The 17921-nt window shown below is 55.6% G+C and overlaps 1 protein-coding gene across 4 annotated transcripts in view; it reads right to left on the bottom strand.

The window, feature by feature from the left end:
- Window positions 1–17921, bottom strand: part of ARHGAP26 (Rho GTPase activating protein 26) — a 157885-nt gene that overhangs the window by 50378 nt on the left and 89586 nt on the right. For all 4 annotated transcript variants that reach the window (XM_026858405.1, XM_026858406.1, XM_026858407.1 and 1 more), the window contains 5 exons: window positions 16484–16549; window positions 15272–15346; window positions 7553–7640; window positions 6321–6379; window positions 5295–5400 (listed from right to left, as the gene is read on the bottom strand). In XM_026858405.1, coding sequence (XP_026714206.1) covers window positions 5295–5400; window positions 6321–6379; window positions 7553–7640; window positions 15272–15346; window positions 16484–16549 — 394 coding nt within the window. The remainder of the gene's footprint in view (window positions 1–5294; window positions 5401–6320; window positions 6380–7552; window positions 7641–15271; window positions 15347–16483; window positions 16550–17921) is intronic.

Consider the following 17921-nt stretch of genomic DNA (forward strand, 5'->3'; position numbering starts at 1 on the left):
CCCTTCTGCCGGGAGCCGGCGGCGCTGCTGCCGCCTTGGGTGGCTTCTCCCACGCAGGACCAGAAAAATAAACAGACAACGGGCTCTCCTTGCTAATCATGTCAAAGCATTAAAACAACGGGGATTTTTATTGATCTGAGTGGGCTTGGCTCCAGTCGGGAAGAGGATGATTTAAAAGTCACTTAGAACTGTGTTTTCCAAGCCAGGGTTGCTCTTGGTTTAGCATGATCAGCCTCAACTTTCCTTCCTCTGTGCTCTGTGCTGGCTCCCGGCTCTGCCCCGTCCGCCCGGGGAGGTGCAGGCGACGCAGGCAGGCTGCTGCCGTGGGGACGAAGCTGTGGGGAGCCGCGGGCTCACCCCTCCCGGCACCCCCTCTCCGCCTGTCCCTTAAAACACCCGTTCCCCATGCCAGAGGGGGGGGCTGGGGCTGCGGGTGCCTCGGCACAGCAGCTCTGAGGACGCCCGGCGGCTCCCACACGGGACGGGCACAGCGCTCAGCACCCATCGCGGCTCGCCAGCTGCCAGGGGCTGGTGCTCCAAACCAAGACCCAAAGCAGAGAAACAAAACAGGAGAAAAAGGAAAAGAAGGGAAAGAGGGGGAAAAAAATCCAACAGGTGTGAGCCTGAGCCAGGCCAGACAAGGCCGAGGCAGATCCTCCCGGAGCGGTGCTCGGGGAGCCCCCGTTCACGTGACGTGCCCTCTGCTGCCCGCGGGAGCACCCGGATCCTTTGGGCCACTCAAACTCCCAGCAGCGCCGTGGTCCAACGGGAGGAAAAACAGGCACCGGGCAAAAAAAGGGCATTTCCGAAGCAGGGCGAGTGGGTGGCGGCGCGGGAGAGCCCCTGCCCGGCCCGGCCAGGCGAGGTCAGGCAGTGCGCTCGCTGTTCGCTCCTGGCAGGCGAATCGGGCGAGGAGCATATGAGAGAAGTGCAGCTCAGAGGCCTCAGCGACTAGTGGAAATTTCCAGAATGTCCTGGACAAGAATGACTTACTGGAAGTAATACATAAATCAAGCAAATGAATAGTTACCAGACAGCAGCATAAACAGCTGCCAGGGGGATGAAATCAGACCTGCTGTGCCAAGAGGCGTCAGCCTCCTCGCCGGCTGCACCTTCGGGGGGAAACAGGGAAAACAACCCAGGGAAAAGCACATTTCTGGGGAGCAGCCGCCGCCGGCCCCGCGCAGGCGCCTCTGGGGGTTCCCCAGAGGTGGCGGGCACAGAGCAGACCCCGGGGGGACACGCTGGCTCCCGCGGGGCTCTGCACGGGCAGCGCAGCCCGGGGAGCACGGCCCGGGGCTGCCAAGGACGGGACTGCTCCACGCGGACCAAAACAAGCGCCGGGTTGTATTTTTAGGCAGAAGACCTAGAGGATTTTTTTTTATCTTCTCCTTCACCAACAATCCCTCATTCAGCAGGGAGCCCTCCGAAAGGCGCCCCCCTCCCTGCCCAGCCCCTGCCCGCCGAGGGGCCGTAACGGAGGGTGGGTTTTGCTGGGGCCGTGGGGCCGTGGCCCTGCAGAGCCCACGGCAACCAGCCACGCTGAGAAGCGGGAAACAATTTGTGCTGGAGATAGCCATCACCATCACGTTGGTTAAAACACGTAAATTAGAAAATACCACCGCAGCAAAACCAAAGGGTTTTAGTCACCGTTGGCCGGGCCGCAACTGTCAGCGATTACAGATAATTAATTCTGCTAAACACACGCACACACACTTCTGCTGCAGCCTCCTTCACTGTTTTGACCTTTTGCCAGGAGAGGAGCGGACACGGGGCAGGGCCAGCCCGGCTCCTCGGGCCGGGGGATGCGTCCAGCAGCAGCGGCCGTGCACGGAGCGATGCCAAGCTGCCGAGGCTCTGGGGAGCCGCTGAAGGGAGAAAACCTGGATCTCACCGGCACAAGAACAAAGCAAGGCTCAGATGTCCAATTCAGTCCACAAAAAAAACCCCCAAAACATTCCTAAATGCCTGAAACATCATCAGAGCGAAATCCTCCTGGTCTGCACCTCCAAAGCATTTACTCCTTGGAGAGAAAGTACATCAAAAAAGAAGAAAAAACAGGGATGCTATCACAGCTCCACTAACAAAAAAGGCAGTTTGCTGCCACCAGCTCTGCTCCCAGCAGCATCACTGGCACAGCCACCGCAAGCCTGGCAGCACCGCGCGCACCTCCGCTTCGCTTTCAACTGCTTCAACTTATTTGGCAAGAGAAAAAATAATTTGGTTTAATCGGAGCTGGCACATTCTACTGATAAAAAACCATCTGAAACTACAGTGCAGCCAGTCTTGGAGACAGGTGCTGGGCCAAAAGCAGATAATCTGCAGCAAAACAAGAAGCAGGCGAGCAGGAGCGAGTTGCTAGGTGACGTGCCGTGGGACAGCCTGCTGCACCCAGGGTGCTCCGCAGCACCCGGCAAGGATCGCTTTCCGCCCTTCCCAGTTAGAAACAGTGGGGGGCAAAATCCCCAGAATAAAGAGAGAGAAAGCCCTGAAGACGGCGTGAGGAGGAGTCCCAGAGCTTGAGGCTGCTGCCCCAGGGGGTGCGGGGAAGGCTGGGCCCAAACTGCTAAAAAAATGATGCTGGAAAAGTCATTTGGGAGAGTGGGGAGCCACTGCCCTGGGAGAACCCCCCTGCAAGCACCAGGAGCTCCAAGGATCAACAGACCGACTAAGCTCTAGGGACTGGTACCTGAAACAGCTACAAGAGACAGGAGAAGATACGTGCGGGTTTGTCTTTCAGTTCTTTGACAGACGTGGGCTATTCTGGCCCGAGATGATTTTTAAGATCATCCAGAGTCTCACTAAGTTCAGTCTCTGCACCCCCAGACGTGTCTGTTGGCAGGGCCGGCAGATGCAGGCATGGGGCTCACTGGGACGGTCTGGCCCGCGGGTGTTGAGGCTTTCCTGCAGAGATCCCCTTGGAAAAACCCCAGAACAGAGATCTCCTCTCTTTCAGGAACAGTAAATCACAGCTGGGTTTATCACAGGAATCCTGACAGCACGAACACGTCCCAAGAAAGAAAATTAAAGGTTGCACCTACTCATGGGTCAAAGAATAACATCATGATAGCAAGTTTCACTGAAACTGAGGTCGGTAGGGCAGAGGAGGGAATTTGCAGCATGACGCTCCTGACGTGGGAGCAGGGACAGGGTTTGCTCACCCTCTGTATTTCGCAGCCGATAACTGCCCAGACACCTGAGCACGAGACAGGAGGCAGCACAAACAGGCCTAGAGATGCAGTCAGAGGCAGAAATCAAGTTAATTTTCGATTTATGCACTCGCCTCCATCCACCCAGCCTGTGCTGTCACCAGGAGCTGTCCTCCCCCCACTTCCAGCTCTCCCTTCCCCTCCTGCACAGGGAGACGAGCCCTGGGCCAGCAGCACTTTGCCCCGGACCAGCAGCACTTTGCCCCGGACCAGCAGCACTTTGCCCCGGGCCAGCAGCACTTTGCTCCAGACCAGCAGCACTTTGCCCCAGACCAGCAGCACTTTGCCCCGGACCAGCAGCACCGGCGTCCCCTCGCCTGGCACAAGCCCCTCTCCCCACACGCCGAATTGCCGGGGGCACCCAACCACCAAGGGAAACCCGGGACATTCCCCTGCTGTGCAGAAGGAAGGGCACTGCTCACCCGCCTCAGAGGCACGCATCCCATCTGGTATTTAACTTGTGTTAATTATTGACAGTTTTTAATGTATTGGCTGTGTTAGCACAGTTCTATCACTGTTCTCAACCACAGCCCCACGCCACGCAAGGAGCCCTTTTCCTTTTCCTCAAGCAACTGCGAAGACGCAAACCAAGAACCAGGAGGTGTAAGGCAACACGGGACGGGGCCTTTTTCTCTGTTTGACAGATACAGACTGAGCTCTGTTTGCAGCCAAAGAGCTCTCCACACTAATACTGTGAGACAAATTTTTTGAGCTCATCTGATAAAAATGCAAATCTGGATTATTCATACATTACTTCAAATAAATAGAAAAAGACCCAGAAAGGTGAGGCAACGCCCTGCACGAGGCGCAGCCCCAGCTTGGCAGGGCCCTTCGGCGGGCAGCGGGCGCACAGAGCAGGCCCTCGCTCCTCAGCTTCTGCCCTTCCCCGAGATAAATTTTTTTCCCATTAAATAACCACTGTGAGCTGTTTCTCTTCCTAATACAGCACACACCACTGCAGCCGTTGTTTGTTTGTGTTTTGGTTTAGTTCCTTCCCTACTAAAGCAGCATGAAACCCATTGTATTACTCGCTTCTCCTCTCCACATCTCAAACACCGCTGGGTTTTCCTTCGAACGAAAAGCACTTCAGTGGGTGTGAGATTCCTCACGCATATTTGGCCGACGGGAGAATCTGGAGCCGCCTGGCCCTTGGCGTGAGCCCGGAAACACGGGAGGTTTGAAACTGAGATCTGAACCAGCTCTTTGGTTTGTAACAGCCTTGCTGGGGAGTCCGTGGACCAGACGCAAGCCTGGCTCAGGAGAAAGCATCTGGAGCCACTGTTAAGCCTTTTTCAAGTATCATGTGTTATTTTTTCTCTTAAACAGATAACTGCAGGTTCTCCCAGACCTCCTTCTAAACAGCCATGCCGATTAACTCCTTCCCCTGGCTTCCAAGCCCTCCCTAATCCCTCCTGCTCACGCAGCGCCGGCGCGAACAGCGAGGGCAGGTACGACCCCGCAGCCTTGAGGCTGGCACAAACACCTGATGATGCTCTCACTTTTTAAACACTAATCAAAGGTTTCCATGGTAACCAGCAGGAGCAGGAACATGGGAAGCTATAGGTCAGCTCTATCACTGAAAGCAAAAAAATTATTCAATTCCTTTGCCCTCCAAGAGTTTCAAGGTGACCTAGAAGTATTGATTCATCAGGCTGCATAAAGGCAGAAAACACGCCCCAGAGTGGTCTTCTGCCGGAGCGGAGAAGGAATAGCTTTTAGTCCTTTAATACCAGGCTTGGTCTGAGCCCCAGCGAGGAGCTTAACCTCCGCTCTGCCTCCCAGAGAGCCAAACGCCCTCCCCACGCCCTCCCCAGCATCTCTCCGCTCCAGCAGCGCAGGGTTCCTCCCGGTGCTGCACAGGGGGGGCTGGCGGGGCAGGGGGCTGCGGGAAAGCCCCCTCCCTCCCTCCCTCCCTCTCCGGCTGCCAGCCCTCGCTTCCCTCGCACATGGGCTTCCAGTTACTCACCAACCAGATATGACTCAACCCCGCGCGCGCACGCACACACACAAGGAAACTTTTCTCCCACTATTAACTTTCAGAGGAAGTGGAAAAAGGAGAGAAAAACATATCAGTCATAAACGTACTTTGCCAAGTGGTTCATCAGCAAGTGCAGCATCTGCCTGTTTTTCTCCGGGAGCCGATGAACGAGGCTGTGGATCTCGGACACCCTCGACTCCTGATTCTCCAGTTCTGCGTTGGAAATAAAAGATGATTTACCTCCACATCATGGGGGTTGTGATAGAAAGAGGCGTGCAGGCCCAAACATTACCACCCCGGCCATCCCAGGGACCCGAGGCTCCCGCTCCCTCCTCCCCGCCGGCACGCTGCAGATCCCTTCCCCAGCACTTCTCCTTTCCACCAGCTCCAACCAGCTGTTCCCCAAAGGCAACTCACGGGCCGAAGCGGCGAGCTGAGCGTGGATGCCAGCCGTGGGCAAGGCCGGCTGCGCTCAGGGAAGGGGCTGGCTGTAACCAGAGCGTCCCAGCCACAGGAACAGGGGCACGTTCCTGTTCATCACGCTTCTGAGCACGGGTAGGATGTGCCCAGCGCGGCGCCCGCTGAGGCTGCAGCATCAGCGGCCAGTTGGGCCGGCGGGTGCTGGCAGAGCTGTTCCCACCGCCCGGGGAGGCCACCACTGGTGTGGCCACGGGCCACGTGAGCTCTCCCGGCCCCCTGGTCCCAGCTGTGGCCACACAGGCTGCGCGGAGCCAGCGGAGAGCTACCTGCTCTCACAGAAAGCACCTTCCCAGGGCAGCCAAAGGCAAGTGGCACAGACATCTGAACCGCAGCCGAGCTCATCAAAAGGCCGTGGGTGGCGTTTGAACCGCGGCCTCCCCCACGCTGGCGCAGGACGGTCACAGTAAGACAGAGCTGCAGCAGCAGCTCCTGCCACCAGCCAGCTCCCTGCTCCCCCTGCACCATCTGCGCTTCCTTTTCATCTGGTTCAGTCCCAAACAACAACATGCCCCGTGTCTCTCTATTCTTATTCTACTTTCCGGGACTTAAGAACAAGGAGGTCGGTGGGGAAGCAGCAGGGCAGAGGTTACGCTCAGCTACTTGCAAATTAGGCTCCTCTTTCAGACCGGTGCCGTAAACATCAACAAACTCACTTGCTGCTTTGATGAAGCTCCTTTGAAACTGGTACATCATGAGCGGCCCCGGAAGCATTCTGGAAGATAAAAAGGTAACACGCACAAAACACATCTGAGTAACACAATCCACAGAAACAAAGCTCTGCCCTCACCAGAAGTTCAGCTCCGTTTTTGAAAGTGCAGAATCAAGCAATAGCAACTCTAATTAACTCCCCTCGTCAGAAGGAATAAGATCTATTCTTATACGGATCTTATTGTTATAGAAGATCTGCATTCTTATATATAAGATCTTATTCTCATATAAAGAAATACCTTTGAGTTATTCTTCCTGCCTTTTCCGCACCATTCATTTTTAATTATAGCATTCCTTCAGTAAGACAGAGTTTCAGTACATTAGTGAACCCATGATTTCCAAGCAAGTTTAAAAATAAATTAAAAAGAGAAACAAGCCTAATCATAAAACTTGAACATTACCATTCCCATTAAACTCCCCGTCCTGCCCTCCCACTTCCACATCCCTTCAGTGGGACATCTTGGTCCTGCCGACATTCTTCAGTGCTTTGCAAACAGTTCGAACTCTGGAGCAAAGGTTGCCAATCATGCAAAATTATGTAGTGGTTTGTGATTTTCTAGGCTGAGATCCACCGAGCTAATTATACTCATCACTCTAATTGGATTTAGCCTCTCTCTTGCACGCTTTCTCTCTCTCTCAAATACAACCCAACGCACAGAACAGCAACAGCAAGCAAGAAGCTGCAGTCGCGACAGGTAGAAGCACGTTGTGGCTAATGAGCTGCTGAGCGCTGCCAACAAACTAACCCTTTGGGAAGAACCCACGCCGACAAGGGCAGACAGAAATTATTACTACAATACAGCTCAGCACCCCGTTCTGAAAAAGGACTACAGCCCCAGCCCTCTGCACTCACCTCCTGCCACAGGCTCGTGAGGCAAGAGCCTGTTGTGAAAAGCTTCGGGAAAAATTTAAATCAAGGCAGGGGACACAAGGATGAGCTTTTAAAATAATGTTTGTATGATACATGAATCTGTCAGAGCTAACCACGTTCCCCAGATCCTACTCAAATGTGGTGAGGGGTCAAGGGAAAAGCCAGAATAAATTCTCTCAGAGCAGTTACTTCTTGGTTTCTATTAAAGTGCTATTGTTAAGGATCTGCAGGAACAGGCAGTAACGCCTCAGACCATCACCAAACCCATCCTGAAGCTGCACGAGAGATGAGGCTTTTCTACCTTACCTCAGGTAAGTTTTCAGTGCACTAGTAATGGTCTTTATCTCCCACTCCGCACAGATCTCTGTTTCTGTTTCTGTGGCTGTTTTGGGATCTACGGAAGAAGACAAAAAGGAAAAAAGTGAACCAAAGGGAAGATAATTCCAGTTCATACCAGCACAGAGGTGTGGGCAGACCATCACGTCCCTGTTTACTTGCTATTCCCCAGCGCCGTGACCACAAGCCGACCCCCAGCAGACACCTCTGCAGGGGAGCAGAGTGCGTTACACGACACGGGCCACGCTCACTTGCACGGGACGAGAAAAAGGAAAGACAAACATCGATCGTGAGCGAAGAGATGGGCAGTTTGACTCGAAGCGTGACGTTACACGGGGCGCAGGAGGCTGTGGCGTTCAGCAACGGCGGTGACAGAGCAGGGCACCAACGCGACAGGGACCCCGGCACATGGAGAGACCCCCAGGCCTCAGCAGAACCCCCCCGTAGGCTGCGGGCGCTGCCGCAGCCCCAAGCAGCGTGAGGGGCAGCAGCACCAGGAGGCGGCTTGTTCTCCCACCCGAGGCAAGGGAAGAGTCCCCAGAGCCAGCCCGACCGGCCGGGGAGGGTGCGGGGAGGCCCTTCCCCACTCCCTCGGCTCTGCGGCTGTTTCATTTGGACAGGAGGAAGAAGCGGGGCTGCTGCACCCCGCGCTGTGCGGCCGGGCTCCGCACAGGGCACGCTACCTGCCAGGGGACCCGGCTCAGCTCACCGCCCCAGGAACGTGCCACCACGTGTCCCCTTCGGCAGCCCAACACCGGCTGTGAGGGGTTCGCAGAGCCCGGACACCCGCCGAGCCCCAAGGACCAGCACGGCCCCGGGGCCTCTCGCTGCTGCCCAGGTACAAGGGAGGGAGCAGCGAGTGGCTTGGTCTGAGCTGCCAGCGGGGAGGACGGGGAGAAGCACCCGGGGTGTTCTGCAGGGGCGCAGAGGCAGCTCCGGTTGGGAGGGTCGCAGGTGAGGCAGAACCACGCTGCGGTCTGATTTGTCACCTCTGGCCTCTCGCTGTCATCCTGTTCTGCCCCTCCATCCTCCCCACCGCAGGCTGTTCGTTGCCATCTTTAATTTTTAAATGCCTGATTCACCCTCCTCCACCCCCGCAGCAGACACGGGGCTCCACAAGCCTTGATCGGGTACGGCGGCAACAACCCGGCGTGGGGACAACCTGGCCTGGACCCAGGGCACGCCAGACGGTGCCAGGCCCTCGGTGGCAGAGATGGAGCTGCCATCCACACGCACCCGCCGCCCGCCCTGTCCCCAGGCCCGTGTCGCCGCGGAGGGCTGGCTGCTGGCACAGGCGGTGAGCGTGGCCCTCCCAGCGCTGCGGGGGGAGGTCTGCAGGCTGCCAGCACCCGGAGAGTCACCGGCTGGCAGGAGAGGTGCAAACAGCACCACCCGGTCACACTTCCTAAGTGCAAGGCCAGGGAGTCTCCGCAGTGCCTGGTTTTGGTGCTGAACACTGCAGCATGCTATTCCCGGTCTCCTCCAGGGCCTTCCCTTTCTTTCTGCATTTTTCCCCCCTTATGTTCCCTTTTAAAAACTCCTTTACAGAAATCAAAAACCCGGTGCAGCTGTTCTGGACGATGTAAATGGGAGACTCCAGACTAGCAGCTCGTCCCTTCCAGCCGCCTGCAAACTCGCAGGACTCTGCAGCTTTCTGCAAACCACCGACCCAGGTCAGGAAGCCAGACTTGTTTGCACAGAGTTCCACAGTGAGATCAATAAGACGCTATTTTTACTGACTTCTGTGAAAACACCTCAGCGCTCTGACACAATAAGAGCCCTGGGGAAGCGGAGACCGCTCCCCACCTCGGCCCCTCTGCCCACGCCAGGACCCTGCGGCCACAGGGGCCGGAGCCGAGATGGCCACACCAGGGGGGCTCCTTGGTGACCGCTGCCATCCGCGCCCCCGCCCGCGGCAGACAGCACCACGGATGACGTTTATTTTTGCATCTTTGCCGACAGCCCCAGCCAGCCGTCACGAGCGGCACCAGCAGCCGGGCGGTAAGTGGCCCGGCCGTGGATACCCCACACGCGGCGCCGAGGACCGACGCTAAAGACGGCGACTGCTCCAAGCGAGGGGCGCGGCTGGGGAGAGGGGGCACCTGGGCAGGAGCGTGCCTGGTTCGCAGGTGTAAGCTGCTTGTTTCTCCTCTGCTGGGACGCTGCTTCCAGAACGCCCTTTGCTAACTCAGTCCTGACATCTCTCAGCCTTCAGCCTCATCGGGCTTCGACTGCACTGAGCCCCGGGTGAGCAGGACCCGGAAACACAGCAGGGATCCCGCTCCCACCGAAACCCCCGGGAAACCTCCGCGGGGACCCCGGGAGACACAGCCGTGGGTAATTCCAGGGATAGGGCCGTGCCAAGCGTCCCTGGCGAGGCGGAGCAGGCGCAGAGAGGCACTCACCGCCACCAAGGCCAAGCCTGACGCCAGATACAGCTGCCGACACCATCTGCTCCCACGGATTCAGCTCAGGGGGTGTTTGTCTTTTCACAGACACGTCTAATGCGCTCTTGAATTTTAAAGCAATAGGTAAGCAGAGTGTAATTTTAAAACTAATTAAAAGAATGCACTGAATAAGAGTTCGGCTTTCCCTTAGGGCAAAGGGTTTATTTTAATTAAAAAAAAACATCAAGAGAAGCACTTGAAAAAGTAAACATTTAAGAAATGTATATTCACACAAAGATCATGTGTGTGTCTCACAGCAATCAGACAAATGCACACCATCCTTCCTCGTCAATGCCAAGGCAACTTCCTACTGCACTACTTTTTTAAGAAGGAGATTTTAATACGTTAAAGATAAGCTTGGCATAGTAAAAAACCAAACCAAACCAAACCAAACCACCCCTAAACAAACCCTTTTTAATAGCAAAGCCTCCGCTGAAGTTGAACAAACAACTCAAGACTGGATGTCTTTTCAAAAAAGCTCCTCCGGGAGTTCACAGCCATGATTCATGAAACAGTAGGTGAAACTCTACGGGCGGTCTCATGAAAAGGCTCCGAGCAGACAGTCAGTTCCCCTTGACCTTCAAAGCTATGAGTCTGCAAAACTTCAGCTTGGGGGGTTACAGATGTGGCATCTGTCTCTGCCGCGGGAGGCGGCCGCAGCCAGCACCACAGCCAACGCCTGTCTCGCACAAGGACACACGTCCACAGGGACCGGTGTAAATGTGAAACAGGGCCTGTAAAAGCACCCACAGGCCAAGTTCAGTACTAACCTGAAGTTGTTTATTGCTCTGAATTACCAATCTGACATCTCTTAGCAGATACGGAGGAGGCTGGAGCGAAAGGGGAAGGGGAAAGGCAGTGTGGAGTGAACCCCCCCAGCTTTCTATCCCAGCAGAGACTGAAGCGAGCTCCGTGCTCACACCGTGACACTGCCAGCCGCTGCAGTGTCACCCCTGTTCCGGTTCAGCCGTCGTGCGTGGTGACAAACCCCCCACAGGACAGCGCTCCCCGGCCCTCCCCGCGCTGCCAGGCCAGAGCGGGTCACCGCAGCCTCACACGGGGCAATTCTGAGGAAAGAAAAGGGAGCTGTGGCACCCCAGATCTAAATCAAGATGAAATGAGAATGCGCTTCTTTATGGCAGGAAATAGACAATTTAAATAGAAAATCAGGGGTGGGAGGAATCCATCCCCACTCCCTAAACATCAGTTTTGCTCGTTTGTTTTCCTCCCGGAGGCAAAGAGCCGCAGCGGCGGGGGGGACGGGGTTCCTCCCTGCAGCCCCCGGTGCAGGGCCAGGCGCCGCGGGGCAGGGAGGGGGCTGGCTGCGGCACGGCAGCGCAGCGGGCGGGAGGGGGCCCGGGCGGGTCAGACCCCCCAAACCCACCGCCGGGACGGGACCGCAGCAAGGCACCGCACGGGGGGCCAGGGATGGTGCCGAGGCAGCCGCACAGCCCCCGCCTGAGGCCCTTCCCAAGGAACTTCATCTGCTTCCTGGGGATGGAAGATGCTGTGGCCGTGGGGCAGCTTCCAATTCCTCACTGATTTCTCCTGGGGAGGGGGAACCACCTGGGTTCCCACCGTGCCTGGGCACTTCGAGAGATTCCCCAAAGAGCCACAGGGCAGCGGGGGGACATCGTGTAGCCTCATAACCCGTACACATGTTCCTCATCAAGCACAATCCAGGCCTTGCCAACGACTTCACCGTTGCAGGGGTGATAAAGGACGGATAAGAGAGGAGCATCCTGCCCCAGAAGGAGCCAGAGGCCGGATGGTTGCCCAAGAAGCATGAAATCAGCAAAAATCTGCAGAAACTGGGGGAGCAGTAAAGGTGGCAGGGGGAGATCACAACCACTAACTCAATTCAAGACTGAAAAAACTTGCCCCCCGCAAGGAGCATGCCTGCTAATTTCTCCAGCAAGAGAAGCTAATTTAAATATAGCTCACCAATAGCAGGTGGAACAGCGCTTACGGGCCAAGGAGCGTAAACTTAGACAGGTTTTCGATTCATCATAAATAGGCTGGAGTTCCTCCATGTGGCGCCCCTCGCACCCTTCTGTGCAGCTCGGGAATAAAGGGGATCCCAGCCCCGGGTGTGAGCGTGGCTGTTGCTCGCCGGCCCTGGCGGCTCACGGCGGGGAGGAGAGAGGAGCAGGGCAGAGCTGTAAGGCCCCGCTCATCCAGTGCCGAGTTTCAGCGGCGGATCTGCCGGTACCACCACCGTCCTGCGCGCACGCTTCCACAAGAAACCCTTTCATGGGAGCTCTGACTGCTATCTGTTGGGGTTTGTCCTCATTTTGATGGTGCGTGGTGACAGCGATGGTTAGGGCAAGGCAGCTTGCTCTGGCACAGACGAGCAATACAAGCCCTGGGGGAAGCACCCCTGCCTGCTTCACCCCGGTTTAGACAAAGATGAGCTGTTGTGGCCAAGCCTAAGACTTGTGCTGGGCCCAACCCAGCTGCTGCCCACGAGCAGACTGCTCCACGGTCGGCCGCGCGCGGTGCCGGCCTCCTGCAGAGACACCTCGTGCCAAACGCCTTCCCGGCCGCGTCACCGACACCAGCCACCGCTCGGGGAAACTCGATCTTTTTGCCATTTAAACTGTATGTGAATCAGTAACGCTGCCCACATTCATTTCTAAATATAAGGGAAACCTGAAGTTGTAAGTGCAACGTGGCTCCTCCGTGCAGGAGGGTTGGATCCGAAGGGGAGCGTCCGCGCGGAGCGGTGCCGCTGCCGGCAGGACGTCAGAGCCTCGAGGGCAGCCGAGAGCAGGAGGGGGGCTGACGACGGACACGTTTCCGTTTGACGCTGACCTCACAGCAGCCTGAACGCTGGATTGTCAAAGATTATTGAATCGCCTGCGACTCGGAGGAAAACAGGGAGTCACGGGTTTGCAAAGTGTCCCGGCGGTCACCGGCACGGCGGCTCCCGGCACGCCCTCGCCTCTGACGGGGCTGCCAGCGCCCACAGCCAAGGAAGATGTGCCGGGACAAGGCAAAACCCCGACGATATATCACCGCGTTATGAGACACGAGGTCGACAGCTGATGGCTTCAGTCGCTGAGGAGATAATGGATGCTGGATGGCGTCCAACACTCCGAGCGCCTCCCAGCTCGGGAGAGCTCTCCAACCAAGCGAGTTTGGCCATCTGTCCCAGCCCCGCCACCTCGACTCAGAACTGACACAGCCCGAAACCGCCCTCACGAGCAGAAAACAGGCCCGGCCGCCCGGTCAGCTCACGAGACGACACGCACCGGCACCAAAAGCAGAAGCAGGGGACCCGGCCCGACAGCCCCGCTGCGCCGCGGGGCACCCAATCCATCCCCAGCCTATTTTTATCGGTGGGCAGCAAAGCTAAGCGATGCTCAACACCACGGTGCCAAATGTGTGAGCCACGAGACAGCTCTGCCGGAGCTGCCGTGCTCGGGTGGCTCGCGGGGCGCGCTCACATGCCCCGGAACCCGTGCCAAACTTCTACTAATAAAAGAGACAGAGTCAGTCCCCAGCTCCTGTGACTGCAGCGAACTTTCCAAATGCCAGAGCAAAACTGGTGCAGAGAGGTCCCCTTGCGACAGCCCCTGATTTAGAGCCTTACCCTTCTGTTTCCTAATTATTCCTGGATTATCAATTTTGCATAGGTTAACGCTGACAACCGTAACAGCCACCACGGGCTTTCCTCCGTGAACATCTTAACGGCAAGAGAAGAAGGGGGAACTGGAAGAGGAGAAGGAAAGGTGTTGAAAGTGAAACACGACGGATTAAAACTTTTTGCAAGGAGAAATGAACAGAGAAAGGAGCACTGGCATTTTGGGATGGGAAGGAAAAGGAAGTCCTGTTGCAAAAGAATAAGAAGTGAATAGAAAGAGGAAGACCACAAATGTCACTCATTTCCTCCAAGGAGTAGCAAACACATTCATACAGGCGCGAACAAATCATTAAGCATTTGTTTCCTCATTGTTACAGCTATTTCATGCCTGGTTTTGCCAAGTCTGAGAAGCACGAGCTGGGACTAGCGGAGGGCAGCTGCCGCTGCTCCAGCCCAAGTGTCTCTTTTCTCAAAATGGTTCTTCAAACGTCTGTCACACGCGTGTCCGGACAGACAGACTCCCGAGGGCTGCCGCCGGGGGATGGAAATGCTGCCTGCTATTCAGGGGACAAAATGCTCCATTCGCTCACACGCAGCCATAGCCAAGCTCAGCACCAGCCTGGGCCACAGATGAGGGCACAGGGAGCAGGGGGGGTTCTGGGAGAGCCAAGGCCTGGGAAGGGGGCGAAAACACCAAAGAGGGCAACGGCTCGCATTTCTTTTTGGGTCAAGTATAACCCCTGGGCTCCAGCTGACACAGCAGCTGGGCACGGAGTCGGGCTACAGATTCTCCACTGCAGCCCAACAAGAGTGACCCAACGCAGGGCTTTGCAGGGCTACGGGGTGATGGAAACCCAACACCACCACCAAGGAAGCGCTCCAGAAGGCAGCCATAGCTGTCTGCCTGCACCAGCACCAACGCCAGCTCACTGATGAAAACCCGTTGCTCCTACACGTTCCGGTGCTCAGGTTAGGCCCACGGGGGTGCTGGTTGAGCACAAAGGCACTTGTAGGTACCACCTCAGAGGTGGGGAGGGGGTTCTGAGGGCTGCTGGGCAGATGCAGGGTGGCTGCACGTCAGGGCCAGTGCTCAGAGGAGCCCCACATTGTCACGACCAAGCTCTGCACGGTGTCACCCAACACTTTCTCTCCTTCCGAGCACCCAGAAGCACAGGACCTGATGCGTCAGGCATGAGGGAAAGGCATGCTCTAAAGGTCTGGGCAAGACTGGGTTAAAACAGGCACAAGAAGGTCCAAGGGGAAAGTAAGAAGAGCCACAGGCAGCATGCAACACACAAGAGAAACTAATTAAAAAGTATTCTGAGAACAACGTGGCAGGTATGAGATTAAAAACCAAAGCTTTCAGCTATTTCTTTGAAGATTTTAGTTTGCGTTTGGGAAGGCTGCCAAAATCGATAGCGCGCGTGAGCAGGACACCAGTGACGGCACCAGAAGACCTTTGAAAGCAAACGTCCTCCACGAGTCCTACCTTAGCAACCCGCCAGCGGTGCCCCGGGACCTCCCGGCCTCTAACAGCACGTGGGCCTAAGAGCACATTCACCACGATTAGGTACCCTGACAAGAGCCTCTGCTCTCGCTGGCAAGACTTCAAAGCGGCACAATCTACTTGCCTTTAACAAAATACGAGATACTTACCCATTAATATACTCAACAGCTTTTGAACTCTAGAGTTTACTCCAACAATTCGGTAGAGCCCTTGTTCATTGATCCCTAGGAAAAATAAAGAGCTTATTAGGAGAATGTCACCAGAGCTACTAACATTTCTTTCATTTCTTTGGCTTCTCTAACAACAAAAATAATTAAACCCTCTCACCGGCTACATACAAAATTACAGAAAGTTTTGATGTCAGGGCTTCCATGTATTGATTAAAAGTATGACCCCCAATTAGCTGAGGAATAAAAGCTCTAAGGACACCTTTCCACCACGACACCGTCAGGAAGGGAGCTCTGGCTGCACCAGGAAGGATCTGCACTTTACATACAACACAAGGGCAATTCTGGAAAATCTTACTGTGCCAAGTCCTTCACGTTGAGGTCTGAGCCTTTTGCATGTTCTTCGAACAACGAGGCCTTGACCCAAACAACTCGCGAGGGCAGAGAGCAGCCAAGGACGTGGTGACAGAAGCCCCGTCACACCCCAGCTGGGCTGTGCGGCTCCTCCCCGGCCGGAGCTCCCTCAACTTTCCCCAAGAACTGCACTTGACATGTTTGGTTCATCTACCCATTTGTTTCTTTTTCTCTTCTTTTGGGGTTTTTTTTTTTTTGCCCCCAGGTGTTCCTTGGCTCTCCACACCAGTGTACTGCTGCCAGTATTCCAGGGAAAACATCACATTTGAACAGCCCAGAGTATCTTACACTGCCTATGGGCAGAAGAAGGCCCCAGTGAAAGAACACGGGCAGAAATATTGCCTGCTCAGAGCCCTGCTCAGCCCAAATTTCCATGTGAGACCCACATTTCACCATAAGGGCTCCCGAGACAGCCCCTTGGATCTAAACAGCCTTTGCAGGAGGTTTAGGGGAAGGATTGCAAAGCCCATCTACCCGTTACTGCACACCAGAGGGAGCGCCGTGCGGCAGCACCGCACCAAGGGATGCTCAGGTGAAGTCCCTTCCCCCATTTTGCACATCCAGTGCAGTATTTTTGCCCTGATGTTTGCTTAAGCCCCCACTAACTCCAGCCACAGGGCAAACGCGCGTCCCAGCGAAGGCCTGGGCGTATTACAGGGTTTATCTGCTGTGGGTCTCCGAGGATTAATGAATCATTTTTGTTCATGAAAAGAGCAAATAAGCAATTGCTCTGCTGCAAGGCCATCCCCCAAAACCAGACCATCTGGTGAACTGCTCTACCTCTTGTTTCGACAGCGTGTATGCATTTCTTGATAATGCTGAAGCCGATATTATCCAACTGGGCAGCTGAAAGGGAAGAGAAGAGAGGAGAGATCAACCCCGAGCAGAGGGATGGCATCGGCGGGGCAGAGCCCGCAGTCCCCACCGACACGCACAGCACCACCGTACCGCTGCTCCCACGGCGCAGGAGCAAGAGGGGAGGCACGAGGGGTTCAGGGGGGAAAGGCACGAGTACAGCAGCTTACACCAGGTGTAACCCGGGCAAGCACAGAACGCTGATCTGTCCTCGCAGCCCCCGCGTCCCTCTGAGGCAGCACCTCCCACGCCTGCCGAGCAGCAGAGCCCCGGGCTCCGCCAGGCGTTTACGTCTGCAGTTGGTCAAAATATTAATTTAGGATCAAGGTGAGATAACCCGAAGAGACCTCTGTCTGGGAAGCTGACAGCAGGATGCTTGGAAAAAAAGGGAATTGTATGTATCTGTGACACAATAAATCCTTCAAAATGGCACACGAGGCAGCTTGCTTGATGAGCCCCAGGTAATTCCTATAAATCCTTCCAGCTCTCCACCCAGCTACCCAAATGACCCGTGTGCCGGAGAGATGCCTTCACCGCGAGGCCACCTCCATCACCACACACCGGGGACCGCCGGCACACCTGGGGTACGGGACTGACCCCCCCCCGGCTGCGCCCGGGGCGGGGCATGGGGGCCTTTGCTGCCTCGGATTTCTGCTTGGGGCTTCTGAGGCGGTTTTATGTGGATGCAGGGTTTTTCAAGGACAACTCCCATGACAAGTCAGAGCCCTGAAAAGTGATGGTAAAAGGGGAAACAGGTGGAAAAGAGAAACAGGAGATAACTAAGCAGCAGCTGTGAGGGAAAATGGAGTAAAGAAATCAAAAGAAAGGTGAAAGCATGGAGGTAAAAATGTAACACAGAGAGAGCTGACGGCATGTGGAGGTGGAAGAGCAACAGGGACTGGGAGATGGGAATGAATTTCAGATCAAACCTCCGTCTGAAGCATCTCCCGTGCCCAGCGGGAGGGGACCTGTCCCTGGGTCAGCACCAACCCCAGCCGCCCACCCTGCCGGCACCCTGCTCTCTCACGAACACTGCACCTACTTCCCATTTACCCTCACTCTTTGCAGCTGTGCACACTTCAAGAACAGCCCCTTCTTTTATTAGCACAAATGAAATAGTTATTTGGTGCAAATTAGGATGTCCTGAAGGCAGCTGACGCTGCCTGAGAGTAAGATCTAAAACATTTGTGTTAATGGAATGTAAAACTCAATTAACTCATGCTGCTGCAGGTTTTCATATGTAATTTCAAGGAATTACTAATACTCAGATCCAAATACCTGCTGGAAGAACTCATCCCTTAGTCAGCTTTGCCCCGTTCCATGGCAAACCCTGCCCGCAGACAGCTATTTGTAAGGAAAATTA

This window comes from Athene cunicularia (assembly GCF_003259725.1).
Source record: "Athene cunicularia isolate RWA chromosome 13 unlocalized genomic scaffold, athCun1 chr13_part1, whole genome shotgun sequence".
NCBI classification, from domain to species: domain Eukaryota; kingdom Metazoa; phylum Chordata; class Aves; order Strigiformes; family Strigidae; genus Athene; species Athene cunicularia.